Raw genomic sequence first — 20,315 nt, forward strand, 5'->3', positions numbered from 1 at the left:
AAAATATAAAGCTTTGTATAAGCTTTGTTGTGTTAAATACTGATTTTCACAAAAGTATTAGAATACATATATACATTCTTTGATAATAATAAGAAAATGTTAAAAGCAGTTTACAAGAAAGTATTTAAGAAAGTATTCAACAAAAAGTATTAGGAATTCAATAAAAATCATGTTTGTTTGGTAGTAATATATACACAGAAAAAATGTCAAAAAGACAGGTCAGTTCCTCTCCAATGTTTTGTAAATTCTTAAATATATCTCTTTCTGTGTATATATATACACCCAGAACCATGCTAATAGCTTTGGAGTGAAATTTAGGATTTCTTGGTTTTCTGTAAATCGATTCTGATAAAACTTTTCCTAGCTGGTTTGCATACTATGGCAGCAGCATTGTTATGTTTCATTATTCTGTGTAACGTCTTACTTTTTCATTTCAGATTCTTCAGTTTTTGGGTGAACCACGCTAATAGTGTCTCTCCTCTCTAAGAACAGTGGAGCAGGGAAAAGGCTATAATGATGAAGAAAAGTCTGTCATCATCAAGGAAAGTGCTAAAGGCACCTCTCTTCATGTCATTGTGGAGAAGTTAGGTTGTCATGTGGACATGGTTTGATGATTCCTGAAAGACCCTTTGCCAAGGAAGAACTGATCTCATCGTGAGACCTCCAAGACTGTGACAGCTAGGGATTTAAGGAATATTGGCTGCAAGTTACGTGGGAAACCTGGACAAACAAGCAAAGCCATTTTCACCACCTCCAGACTTCCTCATGTACTGAAAACCACCAGAAATTGCATCCTCGGAACCATGGTTTCCATGTGAGAAACCCAGAAACTGCCACCTTTAACGCTCTACCACAGGAGTTTGAGACTTCAATGGACCCAAAAGTACATGACATTAGACATGAGTTGCATTCTGTTCACTGACGAAACCAGGGCGACCCTTGACAGATCTGACAGTTGAGCAAATGGTTGGGTCTGTTTTGGAGATGAGCATCACCAACGTTTACTTCATCAACAACAGGGTGGAGGAGTCATGTTTTGGGTTGGTATCATTGCAGGCAAATTCGTTGGCCCAGTCAGGGTGCTTGGAGGGGTTAAAGTGACTGCAGTTGCCTACTGTAATCTCCTGAAGGAGATCTTAGATCCCTGGCTAGATGACATACTGCTGTCACTTCTAAGGAATCATGCATTCATGCATGACAACGCTCCCTCCCACTCTGCTAGGACCACCCAAACATTACTAGAGTCTTATGGCATACAAGCTGAAAGGTTGATGGTGTGGCTGCAAGCATCTCCGGATCTCAACCCTATTGCAAACCTTTGGTTCATCATTAAACAAAATGTTTGTGCCGATGGATGCCAATTTATGCCAAAAGATGTCTTATGGGCGACCATCAAAGCTGCAGCAGAGGCAGTCCAACCTGCTACTATTAAGAAATTGACATATTCCATGGCTAATAGGGTTTTTGAACTTATCTGTCGAAATGGCACTCATGTGGCTAAATAATTCATTATGTCAATAAATGTCATAATATTATTATGGTTTTCTGTTAAATATATACTCAATGAATGTGTGTGTGTGTGTGTGTATATATGTATGTGTATGTGTGTGTGTATATATATATATATATATATATATAAATGGAACAGAAATGCAATAGAGGACAATAAAAACATTCAGACAAGAGAAACAACAATTAGAAGGACAGGCAAAAATGACAGGTCATTCATGGCTTTCTTTCCTTAGTCAAGTGCAAGACGTCATGACCATTTCAGGCAGTTACACTTGAGATGGTTCAATATGATCGCCCCCAAAAAAGTCTAAGCTAAGAGCATTAGACCCCTTTGTAAGAAAGCTAATGAATGTGTACGACAACAAAGACAAAAAAACGGAGAACATGGTGCACAATTACGAATACAAACAAGAATTAACAACAGGTGCCTTTCGACTGAGAATCAATCAAATTGAGCTGGCGTGTATGAAGTGAATGCCTAAAGGCAGGGAAATAGATGGAAATAAGAGGTGTTGGCAGTCAGCAGTCAAGCCAAGAAAGAAAGATCATGGCTGGCCAGGCACCGGTCACAGGAAGGAGGAGAGCTGGGTAGGGGGCAGCAGGATTGAAGGATTAGGAAAAAAAACAGAGAATTATTACCCTTCATTTTCTGGAAAAAAAAATGTGTAGATGGGCTATTTTAATTCAAAAGCTATTAGCATGGTTCTGCGTGTGTATATATATATATATATATATATATATATATATATATATATATATATTTATTTATATATTTATTTATTTATAAATATGGTGGCCAGCCTGATTATTGCTCCTACAAAAAGCTCTGAGTATATTGCAGATCAGTTAAGTATGAAATAAATAGTATTTCCTAACTGAGCTAGTATATTAATTATAAGTATCAACACATCATATTGACAAAATTCTCAGAGGTAAGAATAGGCTTACTGAGGCCCACCAGCCCTACCTAGAAAAAAAGCAAGAGTTACAGAAACATCTGTGACAATTCAAAACTAATATGATATGGGAGATGCCTTTGGGGGGAAAAACAACTTAGAGTTGAGAACAGTGGGGAAAAGATATCAATGGCCTCTGCTCCATATGGAGTGTAATGGCTTAAGTAATTTAGTATAATGCATAATGAACATTTAACATCACCACTGGTGTAAGGGGGGGGGGCATTGACAGAGTTTGCCCTGTTGTTAGCATTCAGGTCAGGGTTAGAATTTGGCAATATCTCCATCCCTTCTTCTTACCAGTTACACTGTACCTGGAAAGTGTCATAGGCACTGATTTTCCTCCTTTGACTGAGGCATTAACCATTTTGTCATTATATTTCTAATGAAATACATTACCTGTATGTTTCCATTAATTTTGAAAATAATCTGGAAATTGAAGAGCCCTTAGTGCAATGATTAGCTTCTTATTCAATTAGTTTTTGGAATAAAGCATAACAAAAACCTCACCACAAAATCCAATGCTTGTTTCAGGGTAGTGGCTTGTGTGCCTTAGTGACCCTGAGAGCCATGCCAGCAGATTATAAGCTCTTAGTATGGCCTCCTATGCTGAACAGATCAAAGGGTAGAGGCCAGACTAATATGGACCACCTATTTCCAGAGCTAAAAATAGGTTTGCATAGTGTCAACACCCCTATCTAGAAAAAAGTAAAGTTACAGAAGCATTGATGACAATTTGAAACCAACAGGATCTGAGAAAAGAATGCCTTCCTTGGGAAAAACATATGACATGGTGCAGCAAATCTGAAAGGCAAAGCTAAAACAAGCAGGGATCCAACTGAAGAGAAGCAGAAAAGATCACTCAGATTTGAGAACAATGGTGAAAACTCATTGATAGTCTATATTGCAGAGGGTGTAAAGGGCTTCTGTAAGTAACAAATAAAAACTATCAGACATAAAGTTATAATGAAAGGGCTCACATTTTCAGTATGAGCAGTTTAAAATGAGATATTGAGTAGAACTAGAAGTGACCTCAGGCAAGTTGGTATTAGAAAGGATTTAAAAAATGGTGACGGTTGGGTGTGTCAAAACCAATTGTTCAAATAAGTTTCCTCTTTTGGCAAGCTGTTTTGTTGTTTGTCAGTAAAATGCACATTTTATGTAACTTTTTTTAAGAGGCATTAGCCATCTAAACGGTTGACTTGGCATTGAACAAAGGAAGAAACAACTGTTGTGATGTGACATATGTGTTCTGTGTAAATATATATATGTACACACTCATACACATGGGTGTATACATTCAAATACTTACACACACAAACACACATGTTGCTCCATTGTGACTAGAGCCATATGGCTGAAACTTATAAAAGAATACAAAAGACTATATTTACATAAAAAAATGAGATGGCAAGTTTCAAGGTATATATAAAAATACACATTTACTGTCCCATTACCAGTTAATAATTACTGCACCAGTTGCAAGATATTTACAATTACATATTTACCCTTACATTAAGAAGTTTATCCTATATATATATCCTCCAAACAAATGTATTAGATGTCACTTAGTTGAATTAGACCATCATTTACTCCACAAATGTTTTGTCATCAATGCTGCACTTCCCTGTATCACCTGTTTCAACACAACTGTAATATTATATACAAACTACACCATTTTAATCCTGAGCAATGCCTGGTATCTCTGCCAGTATATATATATATATATATATATATATATATATATATATATTCTTTTATTTGTTTCAGTCATTTGACTGCAACCATGCTGGAGCACCGCCTTTAGTCGAACAAATCAACCCCAGGACCTAGTACTTATTCTATTAGTCTCTTTGCCAAATTGCTAAGTTACAGGGATGTAAACGCACCAACATTGGTTGTCAAGCGATGCTGTAGGGGACAACCACAGACACAAAGGCTTCTTTTCACCACCCACCCATTGATGTCTTTGTCAATGTGGATAGGTAGATAAGTAGATTAACAGATAGAAGATATAGAAAATTGAATATCTGAACAGTATTTGCTTGTCAATCACAATAATATATGCTGTTTAAAATTTCCCTCTGCTGAACACTTTATCTCTCTCTCTCTCTCTCTCTCTCTCTCTCTCTCTCTCTCTCTCTCTCTCTCTCACTTCAACAAACTTTTTAACCATGTCATTCCCTTCTTTATGTCCTTATTATTTCTCTCTTTCTCTTTCTCCTCATCTCTCACTTCCACTAACCATATGACAGCATAATGCATCAGCTGACACAACATCACTACTCACTTTATCTGCCTCTCATTCTCAATATAACCGCCCTCCATTCTCTTTCTCTACATTTCTTTAACCACCAGAACATCACTTCTCTGCTAAACATTCTATTTCTAATTCTCTCTATATATCTCCTTTCAACTAACTTTTTAATCACATAATAACTATTACATTCCCCCTACAACACATTGTTAACACTTCTCTCCCCCTCTTTTTCTCTTGCTTTTCAACCCTTCCCTTCATCTAACCATATGACAGCATAATGCATTCAGCCTTAGTGTATTAATATGTAGATTGTTTATCCATTGTTCGGGTGTTGATTTTCTTTTCTTCCAATTTATTATTAATGTGTATATGTGTCTGTGTGTGTGCAAATATGCATCAATACTGATGTTTTGCTTGTCACTTTTGGGGAAGCAGTACTGATGTTGGCATTTCTTGTTGACATTACAACCAGCTATTCTATGCTTTTGAAGACCTGTGGAATTAAAAATCCCTTACTTGAAGAAAACAAGTAAAGGTTGGCAATCAGAAGAGCATCCAGTTGTGAAATCTTTCCTAAAATAGGTTCCTGTCCAACATATGTTAGCATGGAAAAACAGACATATAATGAATGTGTGCGTGTGTTAGGGGTTGTATCTACTAAATAAATATATATATGATCACACAAGTACACAAATATATACATCTATAAATATGTTGATATTACTATGCTAACAATTTAAAGGTGAAAGTTTACACCGCAACACATTTTTCTGTCCTCTCTCTCTCTCTCACTAGAGCTTTTGTGATCAAACCTCAGTGATTTGCTGCACATGTCTAATAATTGTCAACAATCAAACACAAAACAAAGCTAGTTGATTTATATCACAAAACATTTACCCATTATGTTTATCTGATGGCTACTATAAAACACCTAATCGAAATTAATATCTCTATTCTTGCAGGCCGCAATTATTGTCTTTGGATTTGCTTCATAACAATCTATGTGAGCTGATACAAGTAGTTAAAGCATGCAGTTATTTACCCAAACTTCAGAGTTTGGTTCTTGTTGGCAACCCACTTTCAGTAAGGTTCTTTTCAATTTCTTTCTAATTTCTTACTTGACAACAGTTTTGAACTGGAACTTCATCAATTTTTATTTTATTAAACTAACATCAGTATATCATCATCATCATCATCATCATCATCACTGGGGTCAATGCAATCAACTAGTCCCCTCCCCACAAATTTCAAGCCTTGTGCTTTTAGTAGAAAGAATTATAATCATTATTATAGTAAGGCAGCAAGCTGGCAGAATTATTAGTAGAAAAGATTATTATTATGATTATTATTATTTTTACTACTATTTTCATTAGCATCTTCTTTCAATTCTGTTTCCATTTCTTGCCGTGTGTCTTTCTGATACCTAATTGCACAGAAATGTTATGTATACATTGGTAGGCCATTAAAATAAACACACCTGATTGCTCATTTACAAAGTCATGTGATAGAGAGAAAGGGGAAGGCAGAGAAAGGAGGAAAAAAAGGAAAGAAAATTCACAGTGACAATGCTTTTCTCAGTATGTGCAACATTCCAGTTAAGACAATCTTTTGTACTTCCTGCATGAAAGGTAAGCCAGGGATCATTCTTAAATAATTTTCAGTTCCTTTTTTGGTTATTCCAAGTGCTCCTACAATCACTGATATTGTAACTGTCTTGAGATGCCACATCTTTTCGATTTCGATGAGCAAATCTTTATATTTTCTGAGCTTATCAAATTCTTTTACTGAGATATTATGGTCACAAGGTATGTTCATGTCAATCAATAAACAGACTCTATTGTTTTGGTCTTTCACAACAATATCTGGTTAATTTGTTTTGATGGTCCAGTCTGTACATCCTGGGAAGTCCCAAAGAATAGTTACATTTTCTCCTTCAGTTACAGCCTCATGGTGGTGCTTGTACTGTTTGTCAGCAGTTTTCATTTTATAATGCAGACACATTATCCAATGTAGTTATTGGCCGATCCTGTCATGTCTTGATTTGTACTCTACAAGTGCTAAAACCTTCCATCCAGAGATTAGGTGGTCCATTGTTTCTATCCCATCGTTGCAGTATCAGCACCTTGGGTCTACACCATTTTTCATTACACTGGCTTGATAGTTCTGGATCAATAAGCACTGGTCTTGGGCAGCCAAGATAAAGCCTTCTCTATCTGCCTTTAGCCCTGAGCTCTATAGCCACTGATAGGTGTGTTTCTGGTCTACATCAGCTTGTTTGCTACAGGCCACATATTTATTATTATTATTATTATTATTATTTTATGTTTGACTTTTGCTTTGCATTTGTACAAGTTGGATCCAAGTCTCACCCAGAGACCTCAAGAGACAAGTTAGAAGTTCATGTAGGTGTTATGCCTAGGGTACCATATATTTGGATTTGTACATAGTGTTGTTCTAGAGAATGTTTAAGAAACCATAAGAAAATTATGTTTATTTAAAAATTTGAGATCACATAGACAGTATTTTACGTAGGATATGGGCAGTTCCCATGAGCACTATCTTTTAAACTTCAGCCATTTTGGGGTTTCCTGGTATCTGAGCTAGGTAGTAATCAGCCCGTTTCGCTGTTATTATTATTATTATTATTATTATTATTGTTATTATTATCATTATTATTATTATTATTATTATTATTATTGTTATTAAGGCAGCAAGCTGGCAGAATTGTTAGCACACTGGACAAAATGCTTTGCAGCAGTTCATCTGTCTTTATGTTCTGAATTCAAATTCTGCCAAGGTCAACTTTACCTTTCATCCTTTTGAGGGTCAATAAAATAAGTACCAGTTGAACACTGATGTCAATGTAATCAACTTACTCCCTCCCCTCCCCTGAAATAGCTTGCTTGTACCAAAATTTGAAACCACCATCATCATCATCATCATTGTTATTATTATTATTATTATTATTATTAACTGGTACAAGGTGGAAAGCTGGTAGAATCATTGGCAAAATGCTTAGTGACATTTCATCTGCTGCTACGTTCTGAGTTTAAATTCCGCTGAGGTCGACTTTGCCTTTCATCCTTTCAAAGTTGATAAATTAAGTACCAGGGAAACACTGGGGTCAATGTAATCATCTAATCCCCTCCCTGCAAATTTGAGGCCTTGCACCTTCAGTAGAAAGGATTATTATTAACTGGTACATATTGTTTATATATGTTGTGCCTCTCTTTGGAGATCTGGAGATACATTGACTGCTGAGACTTGTACAGCATAGAATACATTCTAACATTAGTAAGTGATGTGTAGGCAAGTAACCATAAACTATATTGGTTATATCTCTGTGGGATTATAGTGCTAAATGTTTTGTCCAGAAATAATCCTTTCTACTATAAGCACAAAGCTTGAAATTTTGTGGGATGGGGCTAGTCAAAACATTGACCCCAGTGCTCAAATGGTATTCTATTTTATCAGCCCCAAAAGTTTGAAAGACAAAGTTGATCTCGGTGGAATATGAACTCAGAAGAAATATTGCTTAACATTTTGTCCTGTATAATAGCGATTCTGTGAGCTTGCCCCCCTTTGTCTAGAATTAATGAAATTTTCAGATAGAATGAAATGTACTCACATCTCGAAGTGTTGGGAATTCTAAATTTCTGTAATCTTTTTAAAGCTTGTTACAGGATATCGTGGCTTTGTCATTGCCAGTTTACCCCTTCTGGTGGTTTTGGATTATATTACAATCAGAGCTGATGAAAGATTTCATTTTAAGGATCTCCAATTGTACAAAGGTGAATTTTTGTCTGCTTTCCACAAATTTCAGTTTTAAGATAATTTCATAATACCATGATGTGTTTTAAATCAGTGCTTCTCAAACATTTTGAATTTTTGATACACTAGAGGTAAAAAAAAAAAAAATTATTGGTGTACATCACATTGAAAGTTAAAAATGACTGGTACACCTACCTTGGTGGATTAAAAAATCATTAATACACTTCCCATGGCAGGTTATAAATTACTTGTACACTTCCCATGAAAACTTAAAAACTATTGATTCACTTCTTTCACTTCCCATGGAACGGTAAAAATTACTAATGCACTTTGCAGAAAAAGTTTTTTAAAAAATCTAGCTTTTTAACCCTTTTACTGTGGAAATCAGAGTTATCCACTCATTGTTTCATTACTCTTAAATGTGAAAAGTAGGTTATATATCAATCTATTTTTTGATACTATTTTTTTTTGTTTTAGCTTCATTACTAGAATGACTATGAAATTTAACTTCACCATTAGCAGGTTAAAGTAAAAAATTTAGAAAAATGAAAATAGCTAGAAATCTACTGCTTATTTTATTTTATTAACCATACTTAAATATAACAAGATTATGAATAACATGTTAACCAACTATTACTATAGATTTTCTTGAGTCTTATATTATATATTTTGTGAAGGTGCATGGCTTAGTGGTCAGGGTATTCAGCTCACAATCGTAAGGGCATGATTTCAATTCCCGGCTGTGCATTGTGTCCTTTTAATTTTTACTTATATCCTGATGAAGATTTTTGCTTTTTCAAATTCATAATGCGGTTTAATTGCATAAATATGGATTTAAGTAATAAACCGAAATATACATAGGCAACATGAATTAACTATTATAATAAATATTTTAATTATTCTGTATATACATTCTCCATTTTCTTCCTTTGTATCATATATATATATATGTATGTATATATATAGGCTTCTTTCAGTTTCCATCTACCAAATCCACTCATAAGGCTTTGGCCAGCCTGAGGCTATAGTAGAAGACACTTACCCAAGGTGCCACGCAGTGGGACTGAACCTGGAACCATGTGGTTGAGAAGCAAGCTTCTTGCCACACAGCCATGCCTGTGCCTATAAGGGTATTTTTTAGTAATGTTTTTTTTTTTCTTTTGTAGGTCATATAGAAAATGTAGCAGTGATAATTATGAACATTCCTTCCATCACTGGAATCCCAATGCCTCAAGAAATGAAGGTGAGTTTGCTTGCTTGGCACAAATAAGCTGGCACTCTGTTGGTTACAACAATGCAGGTTCTAGTTGATCTAATCGACAGAACAGCCAGTTTGTGAAATTAATGTGAAAGGGGCTGAGCACTCCACAGACACGTGTACCCTTAACATAGTTCTCAGAGAGATTCAACATGAAACTGAATGTGACATGACCATTTGAAGTACTACTCATTTTTGCCAGCTGACTGGATTGGAGCAATGTAAAATAAAGTGTCTTGCTCAAGGACACAATGCACCACCAGGTATTGAACTTTTGATGTTATGATTATGAGCTGAATACCCTAACCACTGAGCCACATGCATTCACTTGGCACACACACATTCTCACACAGGTGATACCATTATTAACTCTTCCTTAACCTCCTATACAAAGCCAGACACTTGGTGTGAAACATATACTGCTCTTGAACAAAAACCTTTTAAACATATTTAACTCTTTAGCATTCAGATTACTCTGTCAAATGTAATGCTTATTCATTCATATAGTTTTGTATAAGTCACATATTATCTTATCTCGTGACTACAAGATTTTGATGATGTGATTGCTTATTTTCAAAATGACATTGTAAGGTAGGTGTGAGAGGCCAGATCTGGCCAGTTTTAACATAAAACAGGTTGAAATTTTGAGGTCAATATAGCCAGTTTAAACACTAAAGATTAAATAAAAACTTTTTAGACACCCCTAATGAAAACATGGCAGCTTAATTATATTCAGCAGTCACTATATTATCATCAGCATTTTAGCCATCCATTTTTTTCCCCTATATGCCATGGTCTACTATTTATTATATTGCTATTATAAGGCTCAACATTTCCTGTAGCCTAGTTTCATAACTTCTTTGCACATGTTACCCAATCTTCTTTTGCTGTAGATACCCTGCATGATAGATTTTTCCTTAGTCTTCATCATCCATTCATATCACTTCTACATACATAAACAACAATCTCTCCTTATACATTGAGTGACATTTTTAATGCCCATCTTCTCTTTCAACTGATTTCTTTTAGCTTGCCTCGTTCACTTATTTCAGTCATTTGACTGTGGGGCATGCAGATGCATACATACATACATACATACATACATAAGGCGGCGAGCTGGCAGAAACGTTAGCACGCCGGGCGAAATGCTTAGCGGTATTTCGTCTGTCACTGCGTTCTGAGTTTAAATTCCACCGAGGTCGATTTTGCCTTTCATCCTTTCGGGGTCGATTAAATAAGTACCAGTTACGCACTGGGATCGATATAATCAACTTAATCCGTTTGTCTGTCCTTGTTTGTCCCCTCTGTGTGTAGCCCCTTGTGGGCAGTAAAGAAATAACATACCTACATACATACATACATGCATGCATGCATATGATAGAGTCTCTCGTCGAAGATGACATGAGTGTTCAGCTTTTGCCAAACGACCTGTACAAACGATTTGCTTATAGTGATCAAATGTATGTGCCATACATTAGCTCACTCTCTCCATCAAATCAGCATTGTCTGAACAGGTGCAGTGTGCCATGCATCAGGTGTTGAAGTGATTGCAGAGCAACATGAAAGGAAGCGTTTTGCTCAAGAACACAACTCACCATTAGGTCTAGGAACTAAAACCACGATCTCATGGTCCTGAGTGCAACACCCTAACCACTAGGCCGTGCATCCTATATGTTTGTGTGTATGTGTGTGTAAACATATATATATATGTGTATGTGTGTGAGTCTTGTGAATTCCATTTTCTTTCTCTCATATTTCTATAAACTCTATGGACACAAAGCAATTCCTGAGGTAAACCCAGTGGCACATGCCTTCATACTGGTGTTGACATCAGGTAGCTGAGTATTGTGAATGGGCTTTAAACAGTATACCTGAATATGAAATTATTACTTATACATATATATATATGTGCACCAGCATGGCCACAGTCACATGACTGAAACAACTAAAAGAATATAATTTCAATGGACTTCTTTCAGTTTCCATCTACCAAACCCACTTACTAGTGGCCTGAAGATGTAGTAGAAGATACTCACCCAAGGTGCCATACAGTGGGACTGAACCCAGAACCATGTGTTTAGAAAGTAAACTTCTTACCACTCAGCCACTCTTTTCCAACAAGTTAACATGACACACTGACAGATTCTGCTTATTTTATTTCTCTTCTATGTTCAATACCCATAATCTCACTATAGTGTTCTTTTTAAGCATGCTTCATGCAGTTTGTCTTTTTTGTATCATCATTATCATCATCATCATCATCATCATCATCATCATTGTCATCATCATTGTCACTGCCATGACCACCATCACCATCATAGTCATCATCATTATTGGCATTATTTTCATCATCCCCTTTGTTGTTGCCATCACCATCATAGTTGTCGTCTTCCTCATCATCATCATCATTGCTATTATCATAACTATTGCCTTAGCTAACAACCCAACCACTACTGCCATCATCATCATTGCTACTACAGATTGCACAACCAATAATTAATGTCTCCTCTAATTACGTCTGTATAAGAGATAAAAGGCTGCTGATCAGTGGTTGAAGAGTGGAAGTGTGTTTATGAATTTTTCCATTAGATCACTGCTTTATTTTTTTTCTTTTTATGCAGTTGTAAGAGTTGTTCCCAACTTTGTTTTAAAAGATGCATTTCATTGGTTGAATTTATCAATATTCTAATGAAGATGATAATTGACTTTTGTTCTTGCAGCCTTCCTTTGAGATGCCTGAAAATACTGTCATACAAAAGACATACAGTGTTCAAGTGGTATTCCTCTCAGAAGAAAAAGATAGTGATGCAATGTTGCCTGAAGACCAGAAACAAAACTCGGTCATGGAAAGGGAATTCACTTTGAATGAATTCAAAAGAAAAAGCAGAGAAAACGTTTGTACCATCATCAGCATCATCATCATTATTATTATTATTATTATTATTATATATATATATTTCACTTGTCAGACTTCTTGATTTCACTTGCTTTGGCTATTTCTGTAAGAGCAGACAACAACTTGTCAAGGGTCTTACAGGGTCTTCTTACATGACACCTAACACTCAAGTACTTGTCTCAAAATCTTCACTGTCCCTAATAAAGCAGTTTTCTGAGCATGTTCTACCCTCATGTCAATCCCAATTTCTCCAACAGATTTCTCAAACCTGGTTGTTATTGCTACTAATGCTCCTACAACTAGTGGGATGATAATTACTTTCTTCATTGGCCACATTCATATGATCACATCTTTTAGTGGCTCATATTTCTCAGTCTTTTCCAGTTCTTTATCATCCACTCATACAGGTATGCCCCAGGTATGGCAATATCTATAATTTTTGTTCCCTTTATCATTTTATCAACTACGACAATGCCTGGTCTCTGATTATTATTATTGGTATTATCAAAGTGGTGAGCTAGTAGAACTATTAGCATGTTGGACAAAATGCTTAGCAGTATTCATCCATCTTTACATTCTGAGTTCAAATTCCACTGAGGTCAACTTTGCTTTTCATCCTTTTGGGAGTTGATAAAATAAGTACAAGTCAAATACTAGGGTTGATGTAATCGACTTCCCCTCAAAAACTGCTGGCCCTATGCCAAAATTATTATTATCATCATTATTATTATTATTATTCAGTAGTCATATTTTTATCATGTGCTTTCATTGCACTACCAAGCACAGCTCTGTGTGCCTTGGGTATGTGCTGCGGTTTGTTGTGATGCTCTTATTGTTATTGTATTGGAAGTGTCTTACATAGGATGTGTGCTGTGCTTAGTAGTGCTATTTTCTGTATGTTATATATACTTATTAGTCCTGGTGTTTTTGTTATGCATTTGTCTGAATATTTTTTATGATACCTAACGCATCTACTATGATAGGAATTGTTTCTGTTTTTAGACTTCACATTTGAGTTACCTCTATATCCAGTCTTTGTATTTTAATAGTTTCTCCATTTTTTTAGAGAAATTATTATTATTATTATTATTATTATTAAAATTTTGCCTTTCATCTTTTTGGGGTTGATAAAATAAGTACCAGTTGATTACCGGGGTTGATGTAATTGACGTACTCCTTCCCCCAAGTTTCAGGCCTTGTGCCTATAGCAGAAAGGATTATTATTATTAGAATCATTAGCGCACCAGGTGAAATGCTTAGCAGTATTTCAGCCATTTTTATACTATAAGTTCAAATTCTGCCAGGGTTGACTTTGCCTTTCATCCTTCCAGGGCCAATAAAATAAGTAACAATTGAACACTGAGACCAATTTAATTGACTTAGCCCCTCCTCCAAACTGCTGGCCTTGTGCCAAAATTTGAAACCATTATTATTGTTGCTGTTGTTGTTGTTGTTATTAAGGTGGCAAGCTGGACAAAATGCTTAGTGATATTTCACCTGTTGCTATGTTCTGAGTTCAAATTCTGCCGAGATCAACTTTGCCTTTCATCCTTTAGGGGGTCAGTAAAATAAGTACCAGCGAAACACTGGGATCGATGTAATCAACTTACCTTCTCCCTTAAGTTTCAGGCTTTGTGCCTATAGTAGAAAGGATTATTATTATTGTTATTATTATTATTATTATTATTATTATTATTATTATTATGGTGGCAAGCTAGCAGAATCATTAGCACACTGGATGAAAAGCTTAGCAGTGTTTCACTCATCACTGTGTTCTGTGTTCAAATTCCGCCAAGGTCAACTTTGTCTTTCATCCTTTCGGAGTTGATAAATTAAGTACCAGTTGCATACTGGGACCAAAATTTCAGGTCTTGTGCCTATAGTAGAAAGGATTATTGTTGTTGTTGTTGTTGTTGTTGTTATTAAGAAGGTAACAAGCTGGTAGAATTATTAGAGTATCAGAAAAAATGTTTTACAGCGTTTCTTCCATTTCATTACATTCTGAATTCAAATTCCACTGAGATGAACTTTGTCTTTCATCCCTTTCTGGGTTGATAAAATAAGTACCAGTTGAGAACTGAGGTAAATATAATTGGCTAATCCCCTCCTCCAAAGTTTCAGGCCTTGTGCTTATAGTAGAAAGAATTACTTAACCTGGGGATATTATAAAACATTACTGCTATTTAAAAACAAAGGAAATCATTAATTAACCTGAGGTGCAAGAACTACGCCTAGGCTTAGCTTTAGGTGCTCATACACCCAGTGTTGGTACCATAGAAGATGTGGGAAGGAGTGATACTGTCATCAAAATATGATAAATTTCATTATTTATGAGCCTGTAGATCCCCTGGGCCTAGTTATTTTGGCAATTATCTTAGGTCAGATCAATGTGGTTTATGTTGTCCAGTGTGTGGCATTTTTGATAGGCCTCTTTCACTTTCCATCCACCAAATCCACCTGGGGCTATAATGGTTTCAAATTTTGGTGGGAGATGGGCTTAGGACTAGCAGTTTTTGTGGTAAGAGAGGGAAGTCAATTACATCAACCACAATACTTGACTGGTACTTATTTTATTGAGCTCCCTAAAAGGATGAAAAGCAAATTTAACTCTGAATATAAAGATGGACAAAATGCCATTTTGTCCTACATGTGAATGGTTCTTGTAAGACAAATAATGATATTGTGCTTAGATAATAACTATATAAGTGAACAAAGAAAACATTGCAACAATTCCAAACCAAAATGCAAAATGGCAAACTGTAACTTCAATTGTCCATGATATAAAATGAACTGTCTGTACCACAGTAAGCGTGCTAAGGCAAAAAGTGTAAATCCACAACAATGAGTATATCTCACTTCGTTTAATGGAGTCAATAAAGTGTCTCCTCAGACAAATCAATGTAAGCTTAAATAATAAACGATGTGGGAGTGAAAAACGTCACATGATAGAATAGTGTCCATTGATTGGATGACACTTAATAAACAATGTATTGTGTCAAGACAACTGGAGTTGTCTCAGTTCTGCTAGCTTGTTGCTTTACCTGGGTCTATGATATAAGATACTTGTTCCATGCAGTGGAACCAACCCCAAGAGACAACATGGCTAGCAAGCTTCTCAATGCAGTATCTTGAACATAATCATCAGGCAGAATCAGTATGGCACAATGTGTGACAAGACTGGACCTTTGAATTACAGGTACAGTTTGTCTAAGGGGCTTCTGCTAAGTTTTCATCTACCCAATTTCACTTACAAAGCTTGTATTGACCCAAGGTTGCAGTAAAAGACTTTTGTCGAAAATGCTACACAGTAGGATTGAACCTGGGACTTTGTTATTGTGAAGCAAACTTCTTAACTACTCAGCCATGTCTGCATGTGACTACACACACACACACACACACACAAGCACATGTATTCACACACATAAACACATGTATTCATAGACACACATAGACACACACACACACACACACACACACACACACACACAAGCATACAAAGACATCTGATATATTTATGCACCAAAACACATAGTCACACATATGCAAACACACACATACACACAGCATACATATACAAACACATTGTTACATGCACAAGCACACACACACACACACACACACATGTAGTCAAACATATGCAAACGCACTTAGGCATATAGAAATATCACCCCCCCTACACACATACTCACCCTCACATACGCACAAAGTCGGTCATACACAAACACACCCACATAATCACACACTAGCTAACAAAGACATCTAATCTACGTAAACTCAATCACACTTGCATAAATGCACTTACACACACTTTCACAAAGTATTACATTTTCTTTACCTTTGTTTGTTGTTGTTCTACTCAATACTCTTGTTATATTTATTTACTCAAGAACAATACTATCTCAAATATGTTACAACTTTTTCTGCAACTATAATATATTGTAGTGTATCATCTTCTTTTAACACTTGAATATAATGTTACCCCACCAAAGTTTTTATTCTGATGTTTTATATCAAATTTCCCATGTTATAAATGAGTAAATATGGTATATCAACCTAAACTTTTATGAATTTTGTTTAAAATTTTACTTTTTCTCTCAACTGTTAAAGATAACCAAATCGAAGCTGGATTTCAGAACTTACCACGAGAAGATGAAAGCCAAAACTTCCAATGGTATTATTTCATTACAACTTAATAATTTCTAGTGTAAGTACAAGGCTGGAAATTTCAAGAGGTGAAGGATAGTCAATTAAATTGATCTGAGTACTTTACTGGTACTTTATTTTATCAATCCTGAAGGATGATAAAATTAACCTTAGTGGGATTTGTAATTCAAAATAATGTGAACATATAAGCATTACATTTGACAGAATAATCTGAATGCTAAAGGGTTAAAGCTGATATATTGGATTGTAGTAGATTATCTACTTTTGGAGAAGTTGTGCAAATACTGTGTGTATTTCAATACATGATATTATAGGATAATTTGGGCCCAAAGATATTAAGAGGTGTACTGTACATAAGATAATATTATTTATAGACTTTTATGGTATTCCAGAAATTGAACAATTTTATTATGTTTATGTATTAGTTTTGCAAGATTCCTGATGTGAAATGGTGTTGAAGAGGTCACAGAATGTGTTACAGAAGATTTCAGACAAAGGACACTAAAATAATAATAATAATAAAGCTGAAGTGAAGAATGAGTGAGTATATAGTATGTGTGGTCATTTGGCAAAGAAAAAAAATGACCTTCCCCAAATATAACAGTTATTATGATGATCATCATCATCATTTAGAGCAGACATTAACAATGATGATGATGATTGTTATATTTGGGGAAGGTATTTTTTTTTTTTTTTGCCAAATAACCGCATGCATTATATACTCACTCGTTCTTCATTTCAGCTTTATTATTATTCTTATTTTAGTGTTCTTTGTCAGAAATCTTCCGCAACACATCTTGTGACCTCTTCAAATTCTCCATCCCACATGTCTCCTCCTGTTCTAAACAGAACAGGGGAAGACTAAACACTTTTTTTTTTCTTTTGTGGAACCAGAACTATGACAGTAAACAGGGATTACATTCATTACATTTATTTTATTGACAAGCATATATGTCAACAGGCTTGAAATTATTAGGATGTGTGTGTGTGTGTGTGTGTGTGTAATATATATATAGTTTAATCCAGAGAATGGACTAAACAGAACAAGAGACACATAGGATGAAGAGTCACTGAAGAGATCACAAGATATATGATGAAAGATTTCAGGCAAAGGATACTAAAATAAGAATAATAATAGTTTCAAATTTTGGCATAAGGCCAGCAATTCCAGTAGAGGGGATAAGTTGATTACATCAACCCCAGTGTTCAACTGGGATCAACTGGAACTTATTTTATCAACCCCAAAAGGATAAAAGGCAAAGTTGACCTCAGCAGAATTTGATCTCAAAATGTAAAGATAGACAAAATGCTGCTAATCATTTTTCCTAATGCACTAACAATACTGCCAGCTTGCCACCTTTAAAATAAAAATGATAATAAAGTGAAGTAGTGCATGTGTTTATTTGTCAAAAAAATATAAAAAAATGATCATCCCCAAATATAACAAGAACAAGTTTATATTTTGATAAACTTCAAAAAATTGGATCATTACATGGCAAGGACATTGCTCTGTAAAGAAAATGTGTGGTCCATTAAACAAAACAACACTTTTTGTTTGTTACTATAAGGTTGAATGACCGCTTCAAACAAGGCAGTTGTTTAGTCCAGTCAGTTTACAATTTTTTAATTTTTTTATCAGTTTTGTTAACTTCTTTCTCTTCGTTCTAGTCACTGCAATTCAAAGCCATAACCATTCACTCCTTTCAAGTACTAACACATTACCAATGAAAACTGTCACATTCTGCACTGAGTCACTACCTTGGACAGAGAATGAGATCATCTTTAATTGGGAAGTCCAGCAGAAATACAATGACCTTCTCCTGCTACGTGATTATTTGTACCGAGATATTGAAATCAGTGTTATAGAAACAAAGGTAAGAAAGGATTATGGAGAGAAAGAGAAAAAGAGTGATTTGGGCCTCTCTACATTAACTCATCATTTTTACATTAGCTTTCCACACTGGTATGGGTTGAACAATTTGACAGAATCAAATGGATCAGAAGACCATGTCTTCCGCCAACTCTCTCAGCTTTGGTGCATGGTTTCTATGACTGGCTGCCCTTGTTAATGCCAGCCACTTTATAGAATGTACTAAGCACATTTTTTCTTTTGTGTAACCAGCACTGTGACGGTAAACATTCATTACATTTATTTTATCAACAAGCATATATGTTAACAGGCTCAAAATTATTAGGATATGTGTGTGTGTATGTGTGTGTGTATTAAATACATGTGTGTATGTGTAAAGACGGAGAGAGAGAGAGAGTATACAAAGAGTTTTCATCAATTTACTTAACGTAATAGGTATGTACTATGAGTGCTCAGTTTGGTTTACCATTAAAACTCCAGCTTGAACTGCAACTGAAAAGTGCAATGCTGAAAATGTCCATCAAAGGTGGCTGGAAGTGGTTTCTCCTTGAGCAGGTGGATGTAGATTAAAATAGAAATTGAAAAAGTAAAACATTTGGCATCACTCAAAAAGCATTTAATTTAAATAGAGAATAGGAATATCTTTTTATCATAACTACTTTTCACTGTTTCTATTCTCTGCTTAAATTAAATGCTTTTTGGGTGATGCCAAACATTTTGCTTTTTCATTTTCTATTTTATCTATATACATGCATATATACATACACAAACACACACACATACATACACATTATATATATATATATATATATATATATATATATAATTGATTATATGTATTTATTTTCTCTTTGTTAACAATTAACTCCGACAAAACAAATTGGTTAATAGATACCAGGGTAGTAAAGATCACAAAATAACTGTGGTGTAACTCCTGTTTACGAGGTAGAAACTCGCTGTTAATTTGGGGTATTTTGAGTAAATATAAAATTTAATAAATGGAGTAATACGCATATGTTAAATACACATATGTTTCGAAGATTACAAATGGTTCCTTCCAAAGGAATGAGTGATGTTGATAAAGATGTAATCTTCTCTTCAGGGAAATTCATAAGAGCCAACTTAACCGTAAGACATTTTAACCGAATGTGACAACTGCGGGTAGAGAAGATTGCTACATATCTTATTTGAAAAAACCGTTGGAAGTTGCAACGCTACGAGACAGTACATTGGACAAGGAGGGAAGAAAAGAAGGAAAAATGAAAATTAGGATTTAGAATGGGAAGTCAATAAAATGATTTAAAACCAGATTAAAAATGGGAGAAAAGTGTTTTATATATAATGGGACCACAAAGGGGAAATAATCTTGTATTTATACATGTAGTCATCATCATCATCATCATCATCGTTTAACGTCCGCTTTCCATGCTAGCATGGGTTGGACGATTTGACTGAGGACTGGTGAAACCGGATGGCAACACCAGGCTCCAGTCTAATTTGGCAGAGTTTCTACAGCTGGTTGCCCTTCCTAACGCCAACCACTCAGAGAGTGTAGTGGGTGCTTTTACGTGTCACCCGCACGAAAACGGCCATGCTCGAAATGGTGTCTTTTATGTGCCACCCGCACA

At 35.3% G+C, this 20,315-nt stretch overlaps 1 protein-coding gene across 6 annotated transcripts in view; it reads left to right on the forward strand.

Annotated features, from left to right (window-relative positions):
• The window catches only part of LOC106880824 (leucine-rich repeat-containing protein 43), a 62,269-nt gene that overhangs the window by 32,368 nt on the left and 9,586 nt on the right, over nt 1-20,315 (forward strand). For all 6 annotated transcript variants that reach the window (XM_052968530.1, XM_052968545.1, XM_052968522.1 and 3 more), the window contains 6 exons: nt 5,691-5,811; nt 8,402-8,519; nt 9,666-9,742; nt 12,478-12,651; nt 16,761-16,824; nt 18,486-18,691. In XM_052968530.1, the coding sequence (XP_052824490.1) occupies nt 5,691-5,811; nt 8,402-8,519; nt 9,666-9,742; nt 12,478-12,651; nt 16,761-16,824; nt 18,486-18,691 (760 nt within the window). The remainder of the gene's footprint in view (nt 1-5,690; nt 5,812-8,401; nt 8,520-9,665; nt 9,743-12,477; nt 12,652-16,760; nt 16,825-18,485; nt 18,692-20,315) is intronic.

The sequence above is a fragment of the Octopus bimaculoides genome, chromosome 1, assembly GCF_001194135.2.
Source record: "Octopus bimaculoides isolate UCB-OBI-ISO-001 chromosome 1, ASM119413v2, whole genome shotgun sequence".
Taxonomy (NCBI): Eukaryota; Metazoa; Mollusca; class Cephalopoda; order Octopoda; family Octopodidae; genus Octopus; species Octopus bimaculoides.